Consider the following 19,406-nt stretch of genomic DNA (forward strand, 5'->3'; position numbering starts at 1 on the left):
CTCTCGATGTGCAAAACTGATAGAGACATACCCCAAGCGACTTACAGCTGTAATCGCAGCAAAAGGTGGCGCTACAAAGTATTAACTTAAGGGGGCTGAATAATTTTGCACGCCCAATTTTTCAGTTTTGGATTTGTTAAAAAAGTTTGAAATATCCAATAAATGTCGTTCCACTTCATGATTGTGTCCCACTTGTTGTTGATTCTTCACAAAAAAATACAGTTTTATATCTTTATGTTTGAAGCCTGAAATGTGGCAAAAGGTCGCAAAGTTCAAGGGGGCTGAATACTTTCGCAAGGCACTGTATGATGTGGCCACCAGCTGCAGTACTGCAGTGCATCTCCTCCTTATGGATTGCACCAGATTTGCCAGTTCTTGCTGTGAGATGCTATCCCACTCTTCCACCACGGCACCTGCAAGTTCCCAGACATTTCTGGGAAGAAAGGCCCTAGCCCTCACCCTCCGATCCAACAGGTTCCAGACATGTTCAATGGGATTGAGATCCGGGCTCTTTGCTGGCGATGGCAGAACACTGACATTCCTATCTTGCAGGAAATCACGCACAGTACGAGCAGTCTGACTGGTGGCATTGTCATGCTGGGGTCATGTCAGGATGAGCCTGTAGGAAGGGTACCACATGAGGGAGGAGGATGTCTTCCCTGTAACGCACAAATCGATCCCGCTCCAGAGTACAGGCCTCGGTGTAACGCTCGTTCCTTCGTCGATAAACGCACCATCACCCCTGGTGAGACAAAATCGCAACTCGTCAGTGAAGAGCACTTTTTGCCAGTCCTGTCTGGTCCAGCGACGGTGGGTTTGTGCCCATAGGCGACGTTGTTTCCGGTGATGTCTGGTGAGGACCTGCCTTACAACAGGCCTACAAGCCCTCAGTCCAGCCAATCTCTCAGCCTATTGCGGAAAGTCTGAGCACTGATGAAGGGATTGTGCGTTCCTGGTGTAACTCGGGCAGTTGTTTTTGCCATCCTGTACCTGTCCCGCAGGTGTGATGTTCAGATGTACCTATCCTCTGCAGGTGTTGTTACACGTAGTCTGCCACTGCGAGGACGATCAGCTGTCCGTCCTGTCTCCCTGATGCGTTGTCTTAGGCATCTCACAGTACAGACATTGTAATTTATTGCCCTGGACACATCTGCAGTCCTCATGCCTCCTTGCAGCATGCCTAAGGTACGTTCATGCAGATGAGCAGGGACCCTGGGCATCTTTCTTCTGGTGTTTTTCAGAGTCAATAGAAAGGCCTCTTTAGTGTCCTAAGTTTTCATAACTGTGACCTTATTGCCTACCGTCTGTAAGCTGTTAGTGTTAACGACTGTTCCACAGGTGCATGTTCATTAATTGTTTATGGTTCATAGAACAAGCATGGGAAACAGTGTTTAAACCCTTAACAATGAAGATTTGTGAAGTTATTTGGATTTTTACAAATTATCTTTAAAAGACAGGGTCCTGAAAAGGGGACGTTTCTTTTTTTGCTGAGTTTATATTAAAAAATAATTAAATCATACATTCGGGAGACAAAAACTAAATCTGATATATCTGATACAATTGAGCAATGTCATGATTCATGACACATTCAATACACATTGTGGTTGGCAAGTTATCTGTAGTTACATTGTATTACTGATGAATGGCACTGACCTGCACTCTGCTCCCACCTCCCATCTCAATGTGCACCTGTGTCCCCATCGCTTCAAATTTCAGCACCTGGGTGAAACCCTGCTGGCCTCTGGGTACCTTCTCTGCCGACACCACAAAGTGAGTGTGGGGGGACCACCCCATGACCCTGGCCAGGATCAGCCCACAAGCCCCGGGGTACTGGAAGGTCACTCCGTCAAAAGTGCGGTAGGACCTGGGTCCTTCCACCCAGCAGGTGGCGTAGCTGGTTGGTCTGCAGCCCCTCTCCCCATCCTCCACGCTGCAGGCCTCAAGTTCTCCACACCCATGGGAATAACAGGCCATGGAGCCACGGCTGCAGATGCAACGCCTGCCGCAGTTCTGGTCCAGTATGACGGTCGCTCCCGAGCTGTAATAGCGGTTTTCGAAGGTGCAGCCACACTGGGCGAGGGGTACGCACACCCCAGCGCTCAGGACGTAACCAAGGTTACAGATACAGCTCTCCTGGGAGGGGAGGGGGCAGCCATGGGAGGCATTGAGGTTGCTGCAGGTGGCAGGACAGCTTGTGCCCTGGGACTCAAAGTGACTGTTGGCTGGGCAGGAGATTTCTGATGGAATACAATGGAAAGAGAAATGGTGAAAACATATGTTAGTTGAATTTTTATGGTGCAATTCGGTGGAACAGAGACCATAGTTACAAGATTGATTGGCACATACAGTACATACCACAGAAGCCTTGCCTCCTCCATAATCCTGGCTGTATGCCATGCTGTTGGCACTGGGTGGCATACACGTTGAGGGACTGACACAGAATGGGCTGGTACCCTCCCCCCACGCACAGATCATAGACGCAGCTCTCCTCATAGGTCTGGGGGGGAAGCTGAACGTGGCATGGGGCGAATGGTCCAGACGGGTCCTGGAGGATACCGCAGTGAGCTGTGTTGCCATAAAGACTCCTCTGGGAGGGGGTGCAGAAGGCACAGTCCAACCCAGCACACTGGACCCTCTCACAGGCTGGGTCGTTGTCCCCAGACGCCTGCCAGCTGTTGGCAAAGTCAACGTCAGAGGTCAGGATCTGTCCCGTGCGAGAGCGGAAGTCATCCTCACGGTGGCTGTTGAAGGTTCCGCACAGACCGCAGGTGGCGTTGAAGTAGTTGAAAGGTACACTGATTCTCACATAGTGGTTGGCGTCATACATCACCAGCAGGCCAAAATCGGTGCTGACTGCCAGGGAGAAACCAGACTGGTAGACCTGGATGGTGCCATTACGGAGGGAGAACGGGGTGGAGGCAAAGCTTCCGTTGACCTGGATGAGCAGATTGAGTAGAAATCATAACATTGAGGAGTATGAGAGAGAAGGACATAATTAGGACACTACTACACTATATTTCCAAAAGTATGAGGACACTCCTTCAAATTAGTGGATTCGGCTATTTCAGCCAAACCTGTTGCTGACAGGTGTATAAAATTGAGCACAAAGCCATGCAATCTCCATACACAAACATTGGCAGTAGAATGGCCTTACTGAAGAAAGAGCTCAGAGACTTTCAACGTGGCACCGTCATAGAATGCCACCTTTCCAACAAGTCAGTTTGTCAAATTTCTGCCCTTCCAGAGCTGCCCAGGTCAACTGTAAGTGCTGTTATTTTGAAGTGGAAATGTCTAGGAGCAACAACTGCTCAGCTCACGAAGTGGTAGGGTACACAAGCTCACACAACAGGACCACCGAGTGCTGAAGCGCATAGTGCATAAAAATTGTCTGTCCTCGTTGCAATACTTACTCCAAACTGCCTCTGGAAGCAATATTAGCACAACTGTTCGTCAGGAGCTTCATGAAATGGGTTTCCTTAGCCGAGCAGCCGCACACACAAGCCTAAGATATGGAGGGGTGTGAAGCTCGCCTCCATTGGACTCTGGAGCAGCGGAAACACGTTCTCTGTAGTGATGAATTACGCTTCACCATCTGGCAGTCTAACAAATATGGGTTTGGTGGATGCCAGGAGAACGCTATGCATAGTGCCTACTGTAAAGTTTGGTGGAGGAGGAATAATGGTCTGGGGCTGTTTTTCATGGTTCGGGCTAGACCCCTTAGTTCCAGTGAATATAAATCTTAACACTACAGCATACAATGACATTCTAGACAATTCTGTGCTTCCAACTTTGTGGCAACAGTTTGGGGAAGGCCCTTTCCTGTTTCAGCATAACAATGCCCCCATGCACAAAGCGAGTTCCATACAGAAATGGTTTGTCGAGATTGGTTTGGAAGAACTTGACTGGCCTGCACAGAGCCCTGACCTCAACCCCATAAAACACCTTTGGGATGTATTGGAACGCTGACTGTGAGCCAGGCCTAATCGCCCAGCATCAGTGCCCGACCTCAATAATGTTCTTCTGGTTGAAGGGAAGCAAGTCCCCGCAGCAATGTTCCAATATCTGGTGAAAATCCTTCCCAGCAGAGATGAGGCTGTTATAGCAGCAAAGGGGGGACCAACTCCATATTAATGCCCATGATTTTGGAATGGGATGTTCAAATGGGCAGGTGTCCACATACTTTTGGTCATGTAGTGTATATCATAAAAGTAAAAATAATACTTCCTACAGCATAATGAATAGACAGTTCAGTGAAGTGCAAGTTCACATTTTTGTCAACTATGTGCAATGTAATGTGAAATCAACAGTAATAAACATCAATCATGCTTGAGCGACAAAGAAACTCTTACATGTGTACCGGCACTGACCTTTGCTTCGGCTTGGTGACCTTTGACCAGCTCTATCTCCACGTCGTAAACAGATACCCTCACCAGACGGGTCCAGGACACCTGGGTGCTACCACGGTTCTCGTTCTTTCCCTCCACACGGTAGTAGGGCAGTCCATGGCCACACTCCTCTGACAGGACATAAGTGCAGGTGCCCTGGAAGTGGAACACGCTTCCGTCAAAGGTGTAGTAGTGGGGGTCGCCGGAAACGGTGCAGGTGCTGCGTTCAATCGTTTGGCAGGAGAACTGGAAGGCGTCGGGTTGACAGATTTGGGAAAAGGAGCAGGGTTGGCTCTGGCACTGAACGCCTGTACTGGTGCAGGTACACCTCTGTCTGCAGCTGTTGTCACTCCAGAAGGAGTCACCCAACTGGACAGGAGAACCTGAAGAGAGTGATAGAAGATGTTTCATGCAGCCAATATTATGGGGTAAGGACAGAAGCCTGATGTCATGAATTTAATTTAAACCTAGTCAGAGTCTCTCAGTAACATGATGCGCAACCATCACTTAAAAAAAATATAGATTGAATATAGTTTGTCTATTTTGGAGAAGAACAGTAATTCTTAACACAAATCAAAAATAATGGGGCTCCTATGTTTTGTATTTTTTGTGTTGTTCTTACCATTGAAAGTACAGCCTCTTGAGCCATGGTCTGTGCGAAAGGCCCAGCGACCTGCAACATTGACGTTGCTGGTGGAGCTGAACATTGTAAAATTGCTTTGAAATGATCCAGGGATCGAGAAGTGGTGGATGGAGTTGATTGTGTCATAGCCAGCCTTGTAAAAAAAATTGACACAAATGTATTTAAAAAATGGAATTATGAAAAAACAAATTTACATCACCAGACAATATATATTTTTGTTGTTGTTGCAGAAATGCCTTCTTAAATGTGAACTTTCATGTTCCTTAATTACAAACTTGTAGGGGATCAGAAAATATTGAGTTTTGCCAAGGAGAAAGCACTGAGCTACAGTGCCTTGCGAAAGTATTCGGCCCCCTTGAACTTTGCGACCTTTTGACACATTTCAGGCTTCAAACATAAAGATATAAAACTGTATTTTTTTGTGAAGAATCAACAACAAGTGGGACACAATCATGAAGTGGAACGACATTTATTGGATATTTCAAACTTTTCTAACAAATCCAAAACTGAAAAATTGGGCGTGCAAAATTATTCAGCCACCTTAAGTTAATACTTTGTAGCGCCACCTTTTGCTGCGATTACAGCTGTAAGTCGCTTGGGGTATGTCCCTATCAGTTTTGCACATCGAGAGACTGAAATTTTTTCCCATTCCTCCTTGCAAAACAGCTCGAGCTCAGTGAGGTTGGATGGAGAGCATTTGTGAACAGCAGTTTTCAGTTCTTTCCACAGATTCTCGATTGGATTCAAGTCTGGACTTTGACTTGGCCATTCTAACACCTGGATATGTTTATTTTTGAACCATTCCATTGTAGATTTTGCTTTATGTTTTGGATCATTGTCTTGTTGGAAGACAAATCTCCGTCCCAGTCTCAGGTCTTTTGCAGACTCCATCAGGTTTTCTTCCAGAATGGTCCTGTATTTGGCTCCATCCATCTTCCCATCAATTTTAACCATCTTCCCTGTCCCTGCTGAAGAAAAGCAGGCCCAAACCATGATGCTGCCACCACCATGTTTGACAGTGGGGATGGTGTGTTCAGGGTGATGAGCTGTGTTGCTTTTACGCCAAACATAACGTTTTGCATTGTTGCCAAAAAGTTCAATTTTGGTTTCATCTGACCAGAGCACCTTCTTCCACATGTTTGGTGTGTCTCCCAGGTGGCTTGTGGCAAACTTTAAACGACACTTTTTATGGATATCTTTAAGAAATGGCTTTCTTCTTGCCACTCTTCCATAAAGGCCAGATTTGTGCAATATACGACTGATTGTTGTCCTATGGACAGAGTCTCCCACCTCAGCTGTAGATCTCTGCAGTTCATCCAGAGTGATCATGGGCCTCTTGGCTGCATCTCTGATCAGTCTTCTCCTTGTATGAGCTGAAAGTTTAGAGGGACGGCCAGGTCTTGGTAGATTTGCAGTGGTCTGATACTCCTTCCATTTCAATATTATCGCTTGCACAGTGCTCCTTGGGATGTTTAAAGCTTGGGAAATCTTTTTGTATCCAAATCCGGCTTTAAACTTCTTCACAACAGTATCTCGGACCTGCCTGGTGTGTTCCTTGGTCTTCATGATGCTCTCTGCGCTTTTAACGGACCTCTGAGACTATCACAGTGCAGGTGCATTTGTACGGAGACTTGATTACACACAGGTGGATTGTATTTATCATCATTAGTCATTTAGGTCAACATTGGATCATTCAGAGATCCTCACTGAACTTCTGGAGAAAGTTTGCTGCACTGAAAGTAAAGGGGCTGAATAATTTTGCACGCCCAATTTTTCAGTTTTTGATTTGTTAAAAAAGTTTGAAATATCCAATAAATGTCGTTCCACTTCATGATTGTGTCCCGCTTGTTGTTGATTCTTCACAAAAAAATACAGTTTTATATCTTTATGTTTGAAGCCTGAAATGTGGCAAAAGGTCGCAAAGTTCAAGGGGGCCGAATACTTTCGCAAGGCACTGTATATAGGGAGAAAGACAGGATCCTTTCTGGCTAGCCATGATTGGCTGAGACAATGGAGAGGTTGATCATGCTGACGGTTGGCCATGCCGACATGTGAATTCTTAAAGAGATGGGTGGATCTATGGCTTAAGAGGGTGTGGACGACAAAATTCTCTCCAGCACTCAAAATCTTTCAAGGGTATTTTCTCCTACTTGTCTCCTAAGTGGGATAACAAGTTTACCAACTTTTAAAGTAGAATAACTTTCCCATGTTTCCTCCAATCACAATGAATTATATACAAGCTCTGAATCTAAACTTTTGTACATAAGCCCCCATTGGGATAGACCGTTACAAGTATGCATTCATTCTTCTGACCTGAATGCTGCGTTGTGCTAGTGCAATCGGCCCATAGTTCATCAGGACAAAAGAGTATTGGACACCAGCAATCAGAACCACTTGGAAGGTGGTTTCCTTACATTAAGGAAATGAGAGAAAGATTTTAATACATAGCCTACTGTATAACGTAACAATTTTGCCCACCATAAGAAATCCCATGTCATTTCTATTTCATATCATTGCTTCACAGGTGTTGTATCGATTGCCTTTACAATAAGCATGACTTTTGATAGATATAGAACCACAAGAAAAGTCTTACCGTTCCTGAATTGGGGAAGTAGGCCACCCTATCCCACGTAGCAATGAAGACCAAATTAGCAGAGAAGCCCAGGTTTGGGAAGTACTGATTGATATCTTGTGTGGCCTGTTGAAGAACACTACCGCTGATGTACTGCTGGTAAAAGATGTTACCATTCCCTCGGTTGTCCAAATCGGTCCAAAATGGAGCTATGAGATCTATTGTGGAATGTGCAGGAAAACTGTATGGTGTGTAGCTGGACCATGCTTGGTTGAACGTCAGGTGTCCATTGTGGTTAACCTTAAATCAAATGAGTTCATTGAAAAATGGTAAATGATTACACAATTATTTTGTTTAGTTGTACTGTATATCAGAACAGGTTTTGAATTGCTTAAAGGAGTAGTTCAGGCTTTTACAACTTGATGTTAGATGGTTCCTCAACCTGAAAGTAGTCTATGGATCAGGAGAAACTGTGTTTTGTATACATTTCCAAACTCTGAGGTTGGAATAATACTGTGAAATTGTGAAAATTCAGATAATGTCCTTAGTGTGAGAGCTGTTTGAAAAGACCAGTTGAAATTTCAACGTTTTTTGATGGGCTGGAGTTTTGGTCTGTCTGGTGACATCACCAGGTGGTAAATTAGTTAATAGACCAATAAGAAGGAGAGTTCAAAACCTCTCTGCCTATAAGAGCTAGTTTTCCCCTCCCCACTCAGACCACTTCCAAACAATCCTAGCAAAATGATTGCGCTTGGCTAAAACGCTATTAATTGAAAACACGCACAGTAAGGTACTCAATTGTTACTCAAAGGCCAAATCACCTTTGAGTAACATTAAACAAAATATTCATATTTGAGTTGATTTCAGATGATGTGGACTTTGAAAAAATAAAACACGCTCACATAGTGAGCTATAGTGGCTGAAGTTAGTAGCAGCAACAACAAAAAACATGGATTACAGTTTCTCCTGGCCCATAGACTACTTTCAAGGTGAGGAACCATCTAACATCAAGTTGTATAATCTTTAACAACTCCAGGAGGCATCCCAGCATACTTTTTTGGGGCATGCAACACCGTAACAGCAGATTCTGATTGTAAAGTGGTTTACTGGTTGAACAGACATCATAGAACCAGATTACATCCAGGTAAACAATGGCATCTTGATTTTTGACAACCAATATTCAACCTGACCAGCAAAAGAAGTCATAATGCATTGCATACAGTTTTGCCCACAAAGATATTCAAAATACACAACAGGTTTCATGCAACAGAGATTAATAAATGTACATTTCTACCCACATATATCTGGTGGTACGTGTTTCCAAAATAGACAAATGGCCGGCTCAGGGGAATAAGAGGGGAACTTCCATCATCTGATCTGGAACTCATGGTGTCTCCAGCCCCAAATGGATAGAGTGGTCCTGAGATGAACAAAATGCCCCTCTGTCATAAAAAAGTTATTATCCAGCCATATTTGACCACACTGGCAATTATTTCAAGTGAGTTATTCGATCACCAACCAGTGATCAGGTCAGCAAAGTATAACCTGTCCATCAAAGTGGATCAACAATAAGCCAAGACAACTATTATTTTTTTTATTACTATTAATAGTAAAAAAAAAAAAAATTACATTTGATTTCACAAAGCATATCTAACTGTATTATATCTGGTAGGAATCTAAGAAATATTTGGAGGAATTATTCAAGTGTGATTAAATCACTCAGAAGTCTGGTTCTTTCACTTTTTAAATGCATGTGCCAATCAACAGAAATGGCTTCACTGGTTGGCAACAATCAATGCACACAACAAAGAGGACATGTATTTAGCCTGGTAGCCTCATCCTCATATTTCTAGCTAATCACATACAGTATAGCAAATTACCTGAAGGCCCACCTATTACCAGTAAGTCAAATGTTTGCGACTTCCTTTTCCTGGTGGGCAATGTAGGTTGGTAAGTGAACAAAAGCATTGCAGGTCATTTAGCAAATTACCTCTTCATTGTCAGGGGACATTTAAAACCTCTTAAGGATCCGCCCCTTTTTTTCCATTTTCGACTAAAATGACATACCCAAGTCTAACTGCCTGTAGCACAGGCCCTGAAGCAAGGATATGCATATTCTTGGTACCATTTGAAAGGAAACACTTTGAAGTTTGTGGAAATGTGAAAGGAATGTAGGAGAACATAACACAATAGATCTGGTAAAAGATAATACAAAGAAAGAATCAACCGTTCTTTTGTATTTATTTTTGTACCATCTTTGAAATGCAAGAGAGAGGCCATAATATATTATTTCAGCCCAGGTGCAATTTAGATTTTGCAGTGTATGTGCAAAGTTTTAGACTGATAAAATGACCCATTGCATTTTGGTTCCACATTTTGTGTCAATACTGCCCAAATGTGCCTAATTTGTTTATTAATAACTTTTCATGTTCAAAATTGTGCACTCTCCTCAAACAATAGCATGGTATTTTTCCACTGCAATAGCTACTGTAAATTGGACAGTGCAGTTAGATTAACAAGAATTTAAGTTTTCTGCCAATATCAGATATATCTATGTCTTGGGAAATTTTCTTGTTACTTATAACTTCATGCTAATCGCATTAGCCTACGTTAGCTCAACCGTCCCATACACAGGACACCGATCCCTAAGAAGGCAATTGAATGAACACCTGCTATGATAAATCAACACTTTTGGCAATAATGTTTTCATGGGGTACTTTTGATAAGCATATTTGTGGTCTGATTAGGGCTGTGGCGGTCACGAATTTTGTCAGCCGGTGATTGTCAAGCAAATAACTGTCAGTCTCATGATAATTGACCGTTAATTAACATAAACATATTTAGCATTTACTGGATGTCTGGATTTACTGGAGAATACATATATTTTAATGAACGATAAACACTTAAACTATACAAAACAATAAAACGAACATGAAGCTATAAATAATGAGAGCAGACACAGGCAACTAAAAATAGACAATAACCCACGAATTACCCAAAGAATATGGTTGCCTAAATATGGTTCCCAATCAGAGACAACGATAAACAGCTGCATCTGAGAACCAATCTAGGCAACCATAGACATAAAAACACCTAGACAAGTTCAACCCCATAAACATACAAAAACCCTAGACATGACAAAAACACATATATCATCCTCGTCACACCCTGACCTAACCAAAATAATAAAGAAAACAAAGAATACTAAGGTCAGGGTGTGACCTGTGGCCCGTCGTTAGAGGTTCCGGTCTGTGGCCCGTCGTTAGAGGTTCTGTAAACCGTCGCCGGACGCTCTGGACTGGGCACTGTCGCCGGACGCTCTGGACTGGGCACTGTCGCTGGACGCTCTGGACTGGGCACTGTCGCCGGAAGCTCTGGACTGGGCACTGTAGGCCTGGTGTGTGGTGCCGGCACTGGTGTTACTGGGCTAGGGACACGCACCTCAGGGCGAGTGCGAGGAGCAGGAACAGGGCGTACTGGACCCTGGAGGCGCACTGGAGGCCTGGTGCATGGTGCACTGGTGGTACTGGGCTGGTGACACGCACCTCAGAGCGAGTGCGGGGAGGAGGCATAGGATACACTGGACCGTGGAGACGCATTGGACATCCAGAACATAGAGCTGGCTCAATACATCCTGGCTGGATGCCCAATCTAGCCCGGCAAATGCGAGGAGCTGGAATAGACTGCACCAGGCTAGAATAGCGCACTGGAGACACCGTGAGCATCTCTTCATAACACGGTGCCTGACCAGTTACACGCTCCCCACGGTAAGCACGAGGAGTTGGCTCAGGTCTCCTACCTGACTCAGCCAATGTCCTCGTGTGCTCCTCCCCCCAAAAAATCTTGGGGCTGCCTCTCGGGCTTCCGTGCTAGTCGTGTACCCACATATCGTCACCGTTCCTCCATTCTCCTGTATCCCTCCTCGCACTGTTCCATTGAATCCCAACCGGGCTCTGGCACTCTCCCTGGATCGATCGACCACCTAGACAAGTTCGACCCCATGAACATACAAAAACCCTAGACACGACAAAACACATATATCACCCTTGTCACACCCTGACCTAACCAAAATAATAAAGAAAACAAAGAATACTAAGGTCAGGGTGTGACAGTGACTAAATGGTCATATGAAATTTGACTGCCTTCGTGACTCGTGACCGCCGGAGTGGCGGTAATACGTTCACCACAACAGCCCTGTCTGTTATGAACTGAAAAGAAGAATGACCCAGGGATGTGTTTGGGGACATTTAAAAGAATGTGACTGGCAGATCGGGTGCTGTATTTGAATAATCGACCCGGAGGGAATGGCTGCCGTTTTACGTGCTCCCAACCAACTGTGCTATTTTGTTTGTTTTTTCGCATTGTTTGTAACTTCTTTTGTACATAATGTTGCTGCTGTCTCTTATGACCGAAAAGAGCTTCTGGATATCAGAACAGAGATTACTCACCTCGAACTGGACAAAGATTTTTTCTTTAATGAGTCCAACGCAAAGGATATATTGCATCCCCAAGACCAGGCCCAAATCCCTGTAATTTCCAAGAAGAAAATATGGAAATACAGGGGGCGGAGATCAGGGTGCATTGTGAGAATTCTTTGGCAAGTGGGTAAACTGCCTCTAAACTGCCTCTGTTCTTTTGGCCAACGTGCAATCACTGGGAAATCAATTTGATATCTCCGTTCTATATTATAGTAACCAATAAAGTGTTAAACAAATGAAAAAATATTTTAGATGATAGATTCTTTAAAGTAGCCACATTTTGCCTTGAGGACACCGTTGCACACTCTTGGCATTCTCTCAACCAGCTTCACCTGGAATGCTTTAAAGGATTTCCCACATATGCTGAGCACTTGTTGGCTGCTTTTCATTCACTCTGCTGTACATCTCATTCCAAACCATCTCAATTGGATTGAGGTCAGGTGATTGTGGAGGTCAGCTCATCTGATACAGCACTCCCTCACTCTCCTTCTTGGTTAAACCTTACAAAGCCTGGAGATGTGTTGGGTCATTGTACTGTTGAAACACAAATGATAGTCCCACTAAGCACAATCCAGACAGGATGCGAATCACTGCAGAATGATGTGCCTTCAATTCAAAATAAATCACCAACAGCGTCACAGCAAAGCATGCCCAAACCATCACACCTCCTCCTCCATGCTTCATGGTGGGAATCACACAGAGATCATCTGTTCACCTACTCCGCATCACAAAGACACAGCGGTTGGAGCCAAACATCTCAAATTTGGACTCATCAGACCCAACAACAGATTTCCAACTGTCTAATGTCCATTGCCCGTGTTTCTTGGCCCAAGCAAGTCTCTTCTTCTTATAGGTGTCCTTTAGTAGTGGTTTCTTTGCAACAATTTGACCATGAAGGCCTGATTCATGCAGTCTCTTCTGAATAGTTGATGTTGAGATGTGTCTGTCACTTGAACTCCGTGAAGCATTTATTTGGGCTACATTTTCTGAGGCTGGTAACTCTAATGAACTTATCCTCTACATCAGAGGTAACTCTGGGTCTTCCTTTCCTGTGGCAGTCCTCATGAGAGCCATCTTCATCACAGCGCTTGATGGTTTTTGCCACTGCACATTAAGAAACTTTCAAAGTTCTTGAAATGTTCCGCATTGACTGACCTTCATGTTTTAAAGTGATGATGGACTGTCGTTGCTCTTTGCTTATTTGAGCTCTTCTTGCCATATTATGAACTTGTTATATTACCAAATAGGGATATCTTCTTTATACCACCCCTACAGTGCCTTGCAAAAGTATCTATCCCCCTTGGCGTTTTTCCTATTTTGTTGCATTACGATAATGTAATTTAAATGGATTTTTACTTGGATTTCATGTAATGAACATACACAAAATAGTCAAAATTGGTGAAGTGAAATGCAAAAAATAACTTGCTTCCAAAAAATGTTGTTTAAATTAAATAGAAAAGATCACATGATCTGTCACATGATCTCAGTATATCTACACCTGTCCTGAAAGGCCCCAGAGTCTGCAACCTCACAAAGCAAGGGGCACCACCAAGCAAGCAGCACCATGAAGACCAAGGAGCTCTCCAAACAGGTCAGGGACAAAGTTGTGGAGAAGTACAGATCAGGATTGGGTTATAAAAAAGTATCCGAAACTTTGAATATGGCACCATAATAAACCTGCCAAAAGAGGGCCGTCCACCAAAACTCACGGACCAGGCAAGGAGGGCAATAATCAGAGAGGCAACAAAGAGACCAAAGATAACCCTGAAGAAGCTGCAAAGCTCCACTGCGGAGATTGGAGTACCTGTTCATTGGACCACATTAAGCCGTACATTCCACAGACCTGGGCTTTACGGAAGTGTGGCCAGAAAAATAGCATTATTCAATGAAAAAAATAAGCCAAAAGGCATGTTGGAGACTCCCCAAACATATCTAAGATGGTACTCTGGTCAGATGAGACTAAAATGTAGCTTTTTAGCCATCAAGGAAAACGCTATGTCTGGTGCAAACCCAACACCTCTCATCACCCCAGGAAAACCACCCCGGGAAACCCAGTCCCTGCCGATGTTTATCCATCGGCAGGGACTGGGATACTGGTCAGAATTGAAGGAGTGATGGATGGCGCTAAATACAGGGAAATTCTTGAGGGAAACTTGTTTCAGTCTTCCAGAGATTTGAGACTGGGACGGGGGTTCATCTTCCAGCAGGACAATGACCCTAAGCATACTTCTAAAGCAACACGAGTGGCTTAAGGGGAAACATTTAAATGTCTTGGAATGGCCTAGTCAAAGACCAGACCTCAATCCAATTGAGAATCTGTGGTATGACTTAAAGATTGCTGTACACCAGCGGAAACCATCCAACTTGAAGGAGCTGGAGCAGTTTTTCCTTGAAGAATGGGCAGAAATCCCAGTGGCTAGATGTGCCAAGCTTATAGAGACATACCCCAAGAGACTTGCAGCTGTAATTGCTGCAAAAGTGGCTCTACAAAGTATTGACTTTGGGGGGGGGGGGGGGTTGAATAGTTTCTTGTTTATTTCACAAAAGAATGTATACTTTGCATCTTCAAAGTGGTAGGCATGTTGTGTAAATCAAATGATTCAAATTCCAGGTTGAAAAGGCAAAAAAAAAAAAAAAAATACCAAGGGGGTGAATAATTTGCAAGCCACTGTACCTTGTCACCACACATCTGATTGGCTCAAACGCATTAAGAAGGAAATAAATTCAATAAATTAACTTTTAACAAGGCACACCTGTTAATTCAAACGCATTCCAGGTGACGACCTCATGAAGGTGGTTGAGAAAATGCCAAGAGTGCACAAAGCTCTCATCAAGGCAAAGGATGGCTACTTTGAAGAATCTAAAATATAAAACATATTTCGATTTGTTTAACACTTTTTTGGTTACTACATGATTTCATATGTGGTTATTTCATAGTTTTGAATTCTTCACTATTATTCTACAATGTAGAAAATAGTAAAAAATGAAGAAAAGTTCTGGAATGAGTAGGTGTGTCCAAACTTTTGACTGGTACTGTATATTATTCGTAGCTGTCTATTTACCACCACAAACCGATGCTGGCACTAAGATCGCACTCAGCGAGCTGTATAAGGCCGTAAGCAAACAAGAAAATGCTCATCCAGAAGCGGCGCTCCTAGTGGCCGGGGACTTTAATGCATGCAAATTTAAATCCCTTTTACCTAATTTCTACCAGCATATCACATAGCATATCATGTGCAACCAGAGGGAAAAAAAACTCTAGACCACCATTACGCCACACACAGAGACGCATACAAAGCTCTCCCTCGCCCTCCATTTGGCAGATCTGACCATAATTATATCCTCCTGATTCCTGCTTACAAGCAAAAACTAAAGCAGGAAATACCAGTGACTTGCTCAATACAGAAGTTGTCAGATGACGCGGATGCTACGCTACAGGACGGTTTTGTTAGCAGAGACTGGAATATGTTCCGGGATTCATCCAACGGCATTGAGAATTATAACACTTCAGTCACCGGCTTCATCAATAAGTGCATTGACGACGTTGTCCCCACAGTGACTGTACATACATATCCCAACCAGAAGCCATACAGGCAACATTAGCACCAAGCTAAAGGCTAGAGCTGCCGCATTCAAAAGAGTGGGACACTAATTCGGACCCTTATAAGAAATCCCGTTATGCACTCAGACAAACAATCAAACAGGCAAAGCGTCAATACAGGACTAAGATTGAATCCTACTCTACACTGACTCTGACACTCGTCAGATGTAGCAGGGCTTGCAAACTATTATGGACTACAAAAAAATCTGCCCAGTGACACGAGCCTACCAGACGATTTAAATGCCTTTGAAGCTTCGAGGCAAGCAACACTGAAGCATGCATGAGAGCACCAGCTGTTCCAGACGACTGTGTGATCATGCTCTCCGTAGCCGATGTGAGCAAGACCTTTAAACAGGTCAACAAACACAAGGTCGCAGGGCCAGATGGATTACCAGGACGTTTACACAGAGCATGCGCGGACCAACTTGCAAGTGTCTTCATTGACATTTTCAACCTCTCCCTGACCGAGTCTGTAATACCTATGTTGTTTCAAGCAGACCACTACAGTCCCTGTGCCCAAGAAAGCGAAGGTAACCTTCCTAAATGACTACTGCCCCGTAGCACTCACGTTGGTAGTCATTTAGTGCTTTGAAAGGCTGGTTATGACTCACATCAACGCCATCATCTCAGAAACCCTAGACCCACACAATCTCAATCGCACTCCACACTGCCCTTTCCCACTTGGACAAAAGGAACACCTGTGTGAGAATGCTGTTCATTGAATACAGCTCAGCGTTCAACACCATGGTGCCCTCAAAGCTCATCACTAAGCTAAGGACCCAGGGACTAAGGACCCAGGGACTAAACTCCCTCTGCAACTGGATTCTGGCTGCTGCCAGGTGGTAAGGGTAGTCAACAACACATCTTCCACGCTGATCCTCAACACTGGCGATTGTGCACTACAGGAAAAAGAAGGGCCGAAGAGGCCCCCATTAACATCGATGGGGCTGTAGTGGAGCAGGTCGAGAGTTTCAAGTTTCTTGGTGTCCACATCACCAACAAACTATCATGGTCAAAACACACCAAGACAGTCGTGAAGAGGGTACGACAACACACATTTACCCTCAGGAGACTGAAAAGATTTGGCACAGGTCCCCAGATCCTCAAAAAGTTCTACAGCTACACCATCAAGTGCATCCTGACCGATTGCATCACTGCCTGGTGTGGCAACTACTCTGCAATCCGATCGTAAGGCGCAACAGAGGGTAGTGCATATGGCTAGTACATCACTGGGGCCAAGCTTCCTGCCATCCAGGACCTACTGTATATACTAGGCAGTGTCAGAGGAAGGCCCAAAAAATTGTCAAAGATGAATCTAATGTCCACCCAACTATCTACATTAAATTATTGTTAATATACTCTAACTGAAGTGTCCAATTTACAGTAGCTATTACAGTGAAAAAATGCCACGCTATTGTACCATGAAAATTGAAAAAAAGGTTCCGATCCTTAAGAGGTTTTAACTATTTCTTGAACTGCATTGTGGGTAAGAATTTCATGGTAAGGTTGTTGTATTCGGCGCGTTGTGACAAATACAATTAGATTTGATTTCAACGCTGCACATTGGTCCGATATTTCCTACTCCTCCTCAGAAGAGGAGGAAAATCACTACAGAATCACCCACCACAAAAGGACCAAGCAGCGTGAAAACCAGGAGCAGAAGGTTCTGGACTCCTGGACTTGGGAGGAGATATTTTACGGCAAGGGACCCTGGGCACAGGCTGGGGAATATCGCCGCCCCAAAGAAGAACTGGAGGCAGTGAAAGCTGAGCGGCGGCGGTATGAGGTAAGGCAGCGCAACAGGCACGAGAGGCAGCCCCAAAACATTTTTGGGGGGCGGCACACGGGGAGATTGGTGGAGTCAGGCGATAGACCTGAGCCAACTCCCCGTGCTTACTGGAAGAAGCGCAGTACTGGTCAGGCACCGTGTTATGCGGTCAAGCGCACGGTGTCACCAGTACTCGCTCATAGCTCGGTGCGCTAAGTTTAAATCTGTGTAAAAGCCTAAATACTCATAAAATGTATACCATTTCTACACGTTTCATTGAGTCCCAATACTAATATAAACCAGTTCGAGGACTACACCTGCATCTAAGCCCAAATACTCATACAAACCAGGTTTACACATGTCCCAATACTCCCAACCAAAACTCACAAATCTGGGTCTACCCTTGAGCAAGGGGTGCTGATCTAAACTATTAACATGAAATACAGTACGTTTTATGTTATTACACTAATTGAGTTTATGGCCTATACATTGCCAATTCCACCTGAATTTACAAAGTAGATGTTTTACAGCCAGAATCACAGATTTATGCATGTGTAAAGGCCAATGAATAATGGTCAAACTGTGTTCTTGGGGACCTTCAATGTTGCAGAAATGTTTTGGTACCCTTCCCATATCTGTGCCTCGACATAATCCTGTCTCGGAGCTCTACGGACAATTCCTTCGACCTCATGGCTTGGTTTTTTGCTCTGAAATGTATTGTCAACTGTGGGACCTTTTATGGATAGTTGTGTGCCTTTCCAAATCATGCCCAATCAATTGAATTTACTACAGGTGGACTACAATCAAGTTGTAGAAACATTTCAAACATCTCAAACAGCTCAATTTCGAGTCTCATAGCAAAGCGTCTGAATACTTATGTAAATAAGGTATCTGTTTTTTATTCTTAATACATTTTCAAAAATGTCCTAAAAACCTGTTTTTGCTATGTCATTATGGGGTGTTGTGTGTAGATTGCTGAGGATTAAAAAAAATCTACTTTAGAATAAGGCTGTAACATAACATTTTGAAAAAGTAAAGGGGTCTTGAATACTTTCTGCTGTAGAATGAAAAATCTACTATGATTAAATACATATAACAATATGCAAATATTTTTTGTGCGTGCTGGTTTTGCATGTTATTGTGGCATTAATTCAAGTCACATATCAGTTTGCAAACAATGTAAAAAAAATGTATGTGACTTAATAAAGCTACATATAAACATGGCCTCATTCTTAAAGTAAATAAAACAGCTTCAAAATGCAGATGTTTCAGCCTCGCTCAGTGCTTTCAGTGTGTCACGCACTGGTCTTAGTATTTTGTGTTTTCTTTATTATTTTGGTCAGGCCAGGGTGTGACATGGGTTTTGTATGTGGTGTGTTTTGTCTTGGGGTTTTTTGGTACGTACTGGGATTGTGGCTTAGTGGGGTTTTCTAGGTAAGTCTATGGCTGTCTGGAGTGGTTCTCAATCAGAGGCAGGTGTTTATCGTTGTCTCTGATTGGGAACCATATTTAGGCAGCCATATTCTTTGAGTGTTTCGTGGGTGATTGTTCCTGTCACCAGATAGGCTGTTTAGGTTTTCGCGCGGTTATTATTTTGTTAGTTTATTCATGTATAGTTTTCTTCATTAAAAAACATGAATAACCACCACGCTGCATTTTGGTCCGACTCTCCTTCACCGAAAGAAAACCGTTACACAGTGGTGGAGGGGCAGCCAGCCGAATATAGAGAGCATAGGGTTTGGTAATCTTCTCTAGTTCCACCGTGTTCGGTCACTCATGGGGACACTACATCACCGCAGAATTTACAGGGAGAGCTAGGCAGTTCAAGCCCCCTTGGGTGCTACCATAGATTATCATTAGTGTCCATCCAAGAAGCCTCATTGGCCACAGATTTTTTTTTTTTTTTTACCTCAAATCACATTATCTACCGTGGTTTTGAATGGACTGATCATGTAACTT

The 19,406-nt window shown here is 43.7% G+C and overlaps 1 protein-coding gene across 3 annotated transcripts in view; it reads right to left on the bottom strand.

Moving 5' to 3' along the window:
- The window catches only part of LOC110491743 (alpha-tectorin), a 45,886-nt gene that overhangs the window by 22,561 nt on the left and 3,919 nt on the right, over nucleotides 1-19,406 (bottom strand). For 2 of the 3 annotated variants that reach the window (XM_036946622.1, XM_036946623.1), the window contains exons 4-10: nucleotides 8,899-9,020; nucleotides 7,622-7,900; nucleotides 7,342-7,437; nucleotides 5,008-5,161; nucleotides 4,368-4,768; nucleotides 2,356-2,935; nucleotides 1,654-2,237 (exon numbers count right to left, since the gene is read on the bottom strand). In XM_036946622.1, coding sequence (XP_036802517.1) covers nucleotides 1,654-2,237; nucleotides 2,356-2,935; nucleotides 4,368-4,768; nucleotides 5,008-5,161; nucleotides 7,342-7,437; nucleotides 7,622-7,900; nucleotides 8,899-9,020 — 2,216 coding nt within the window. Of the gene's footprint in view, nucleotides 1-1,653; nucleotides 2,238-2,355; nucleotides 2,936-4,367; nucleotides 4,769-5,007; nucleotides 5,162-7,341; nucleotides 7,438-7,621; nucleotides 7,901-8,898; nucleotides 9,021-9,480; nucleotides 9,563-19,406 lie in introns of those variants that run through there. The other variant, XM_036946624.1, reaches the window with a different exon arrangement.

Source organism: Oncorhynchus mykiss, chromosome 16 (genome assembly GCF_013265735.2).
Source record: "Oncorhynchus mykiss isolate Arlee chromosome 16, USDA_OmykA_1.1, whole genome shotgun sequence".
Taxonomy (NCBI): Eukaryota; Metazoa; Chordata; class Actinopteri; order Salmoniformes; family Salmonidae; genus Oncorhynchus; species Oncorhynchus mykiss.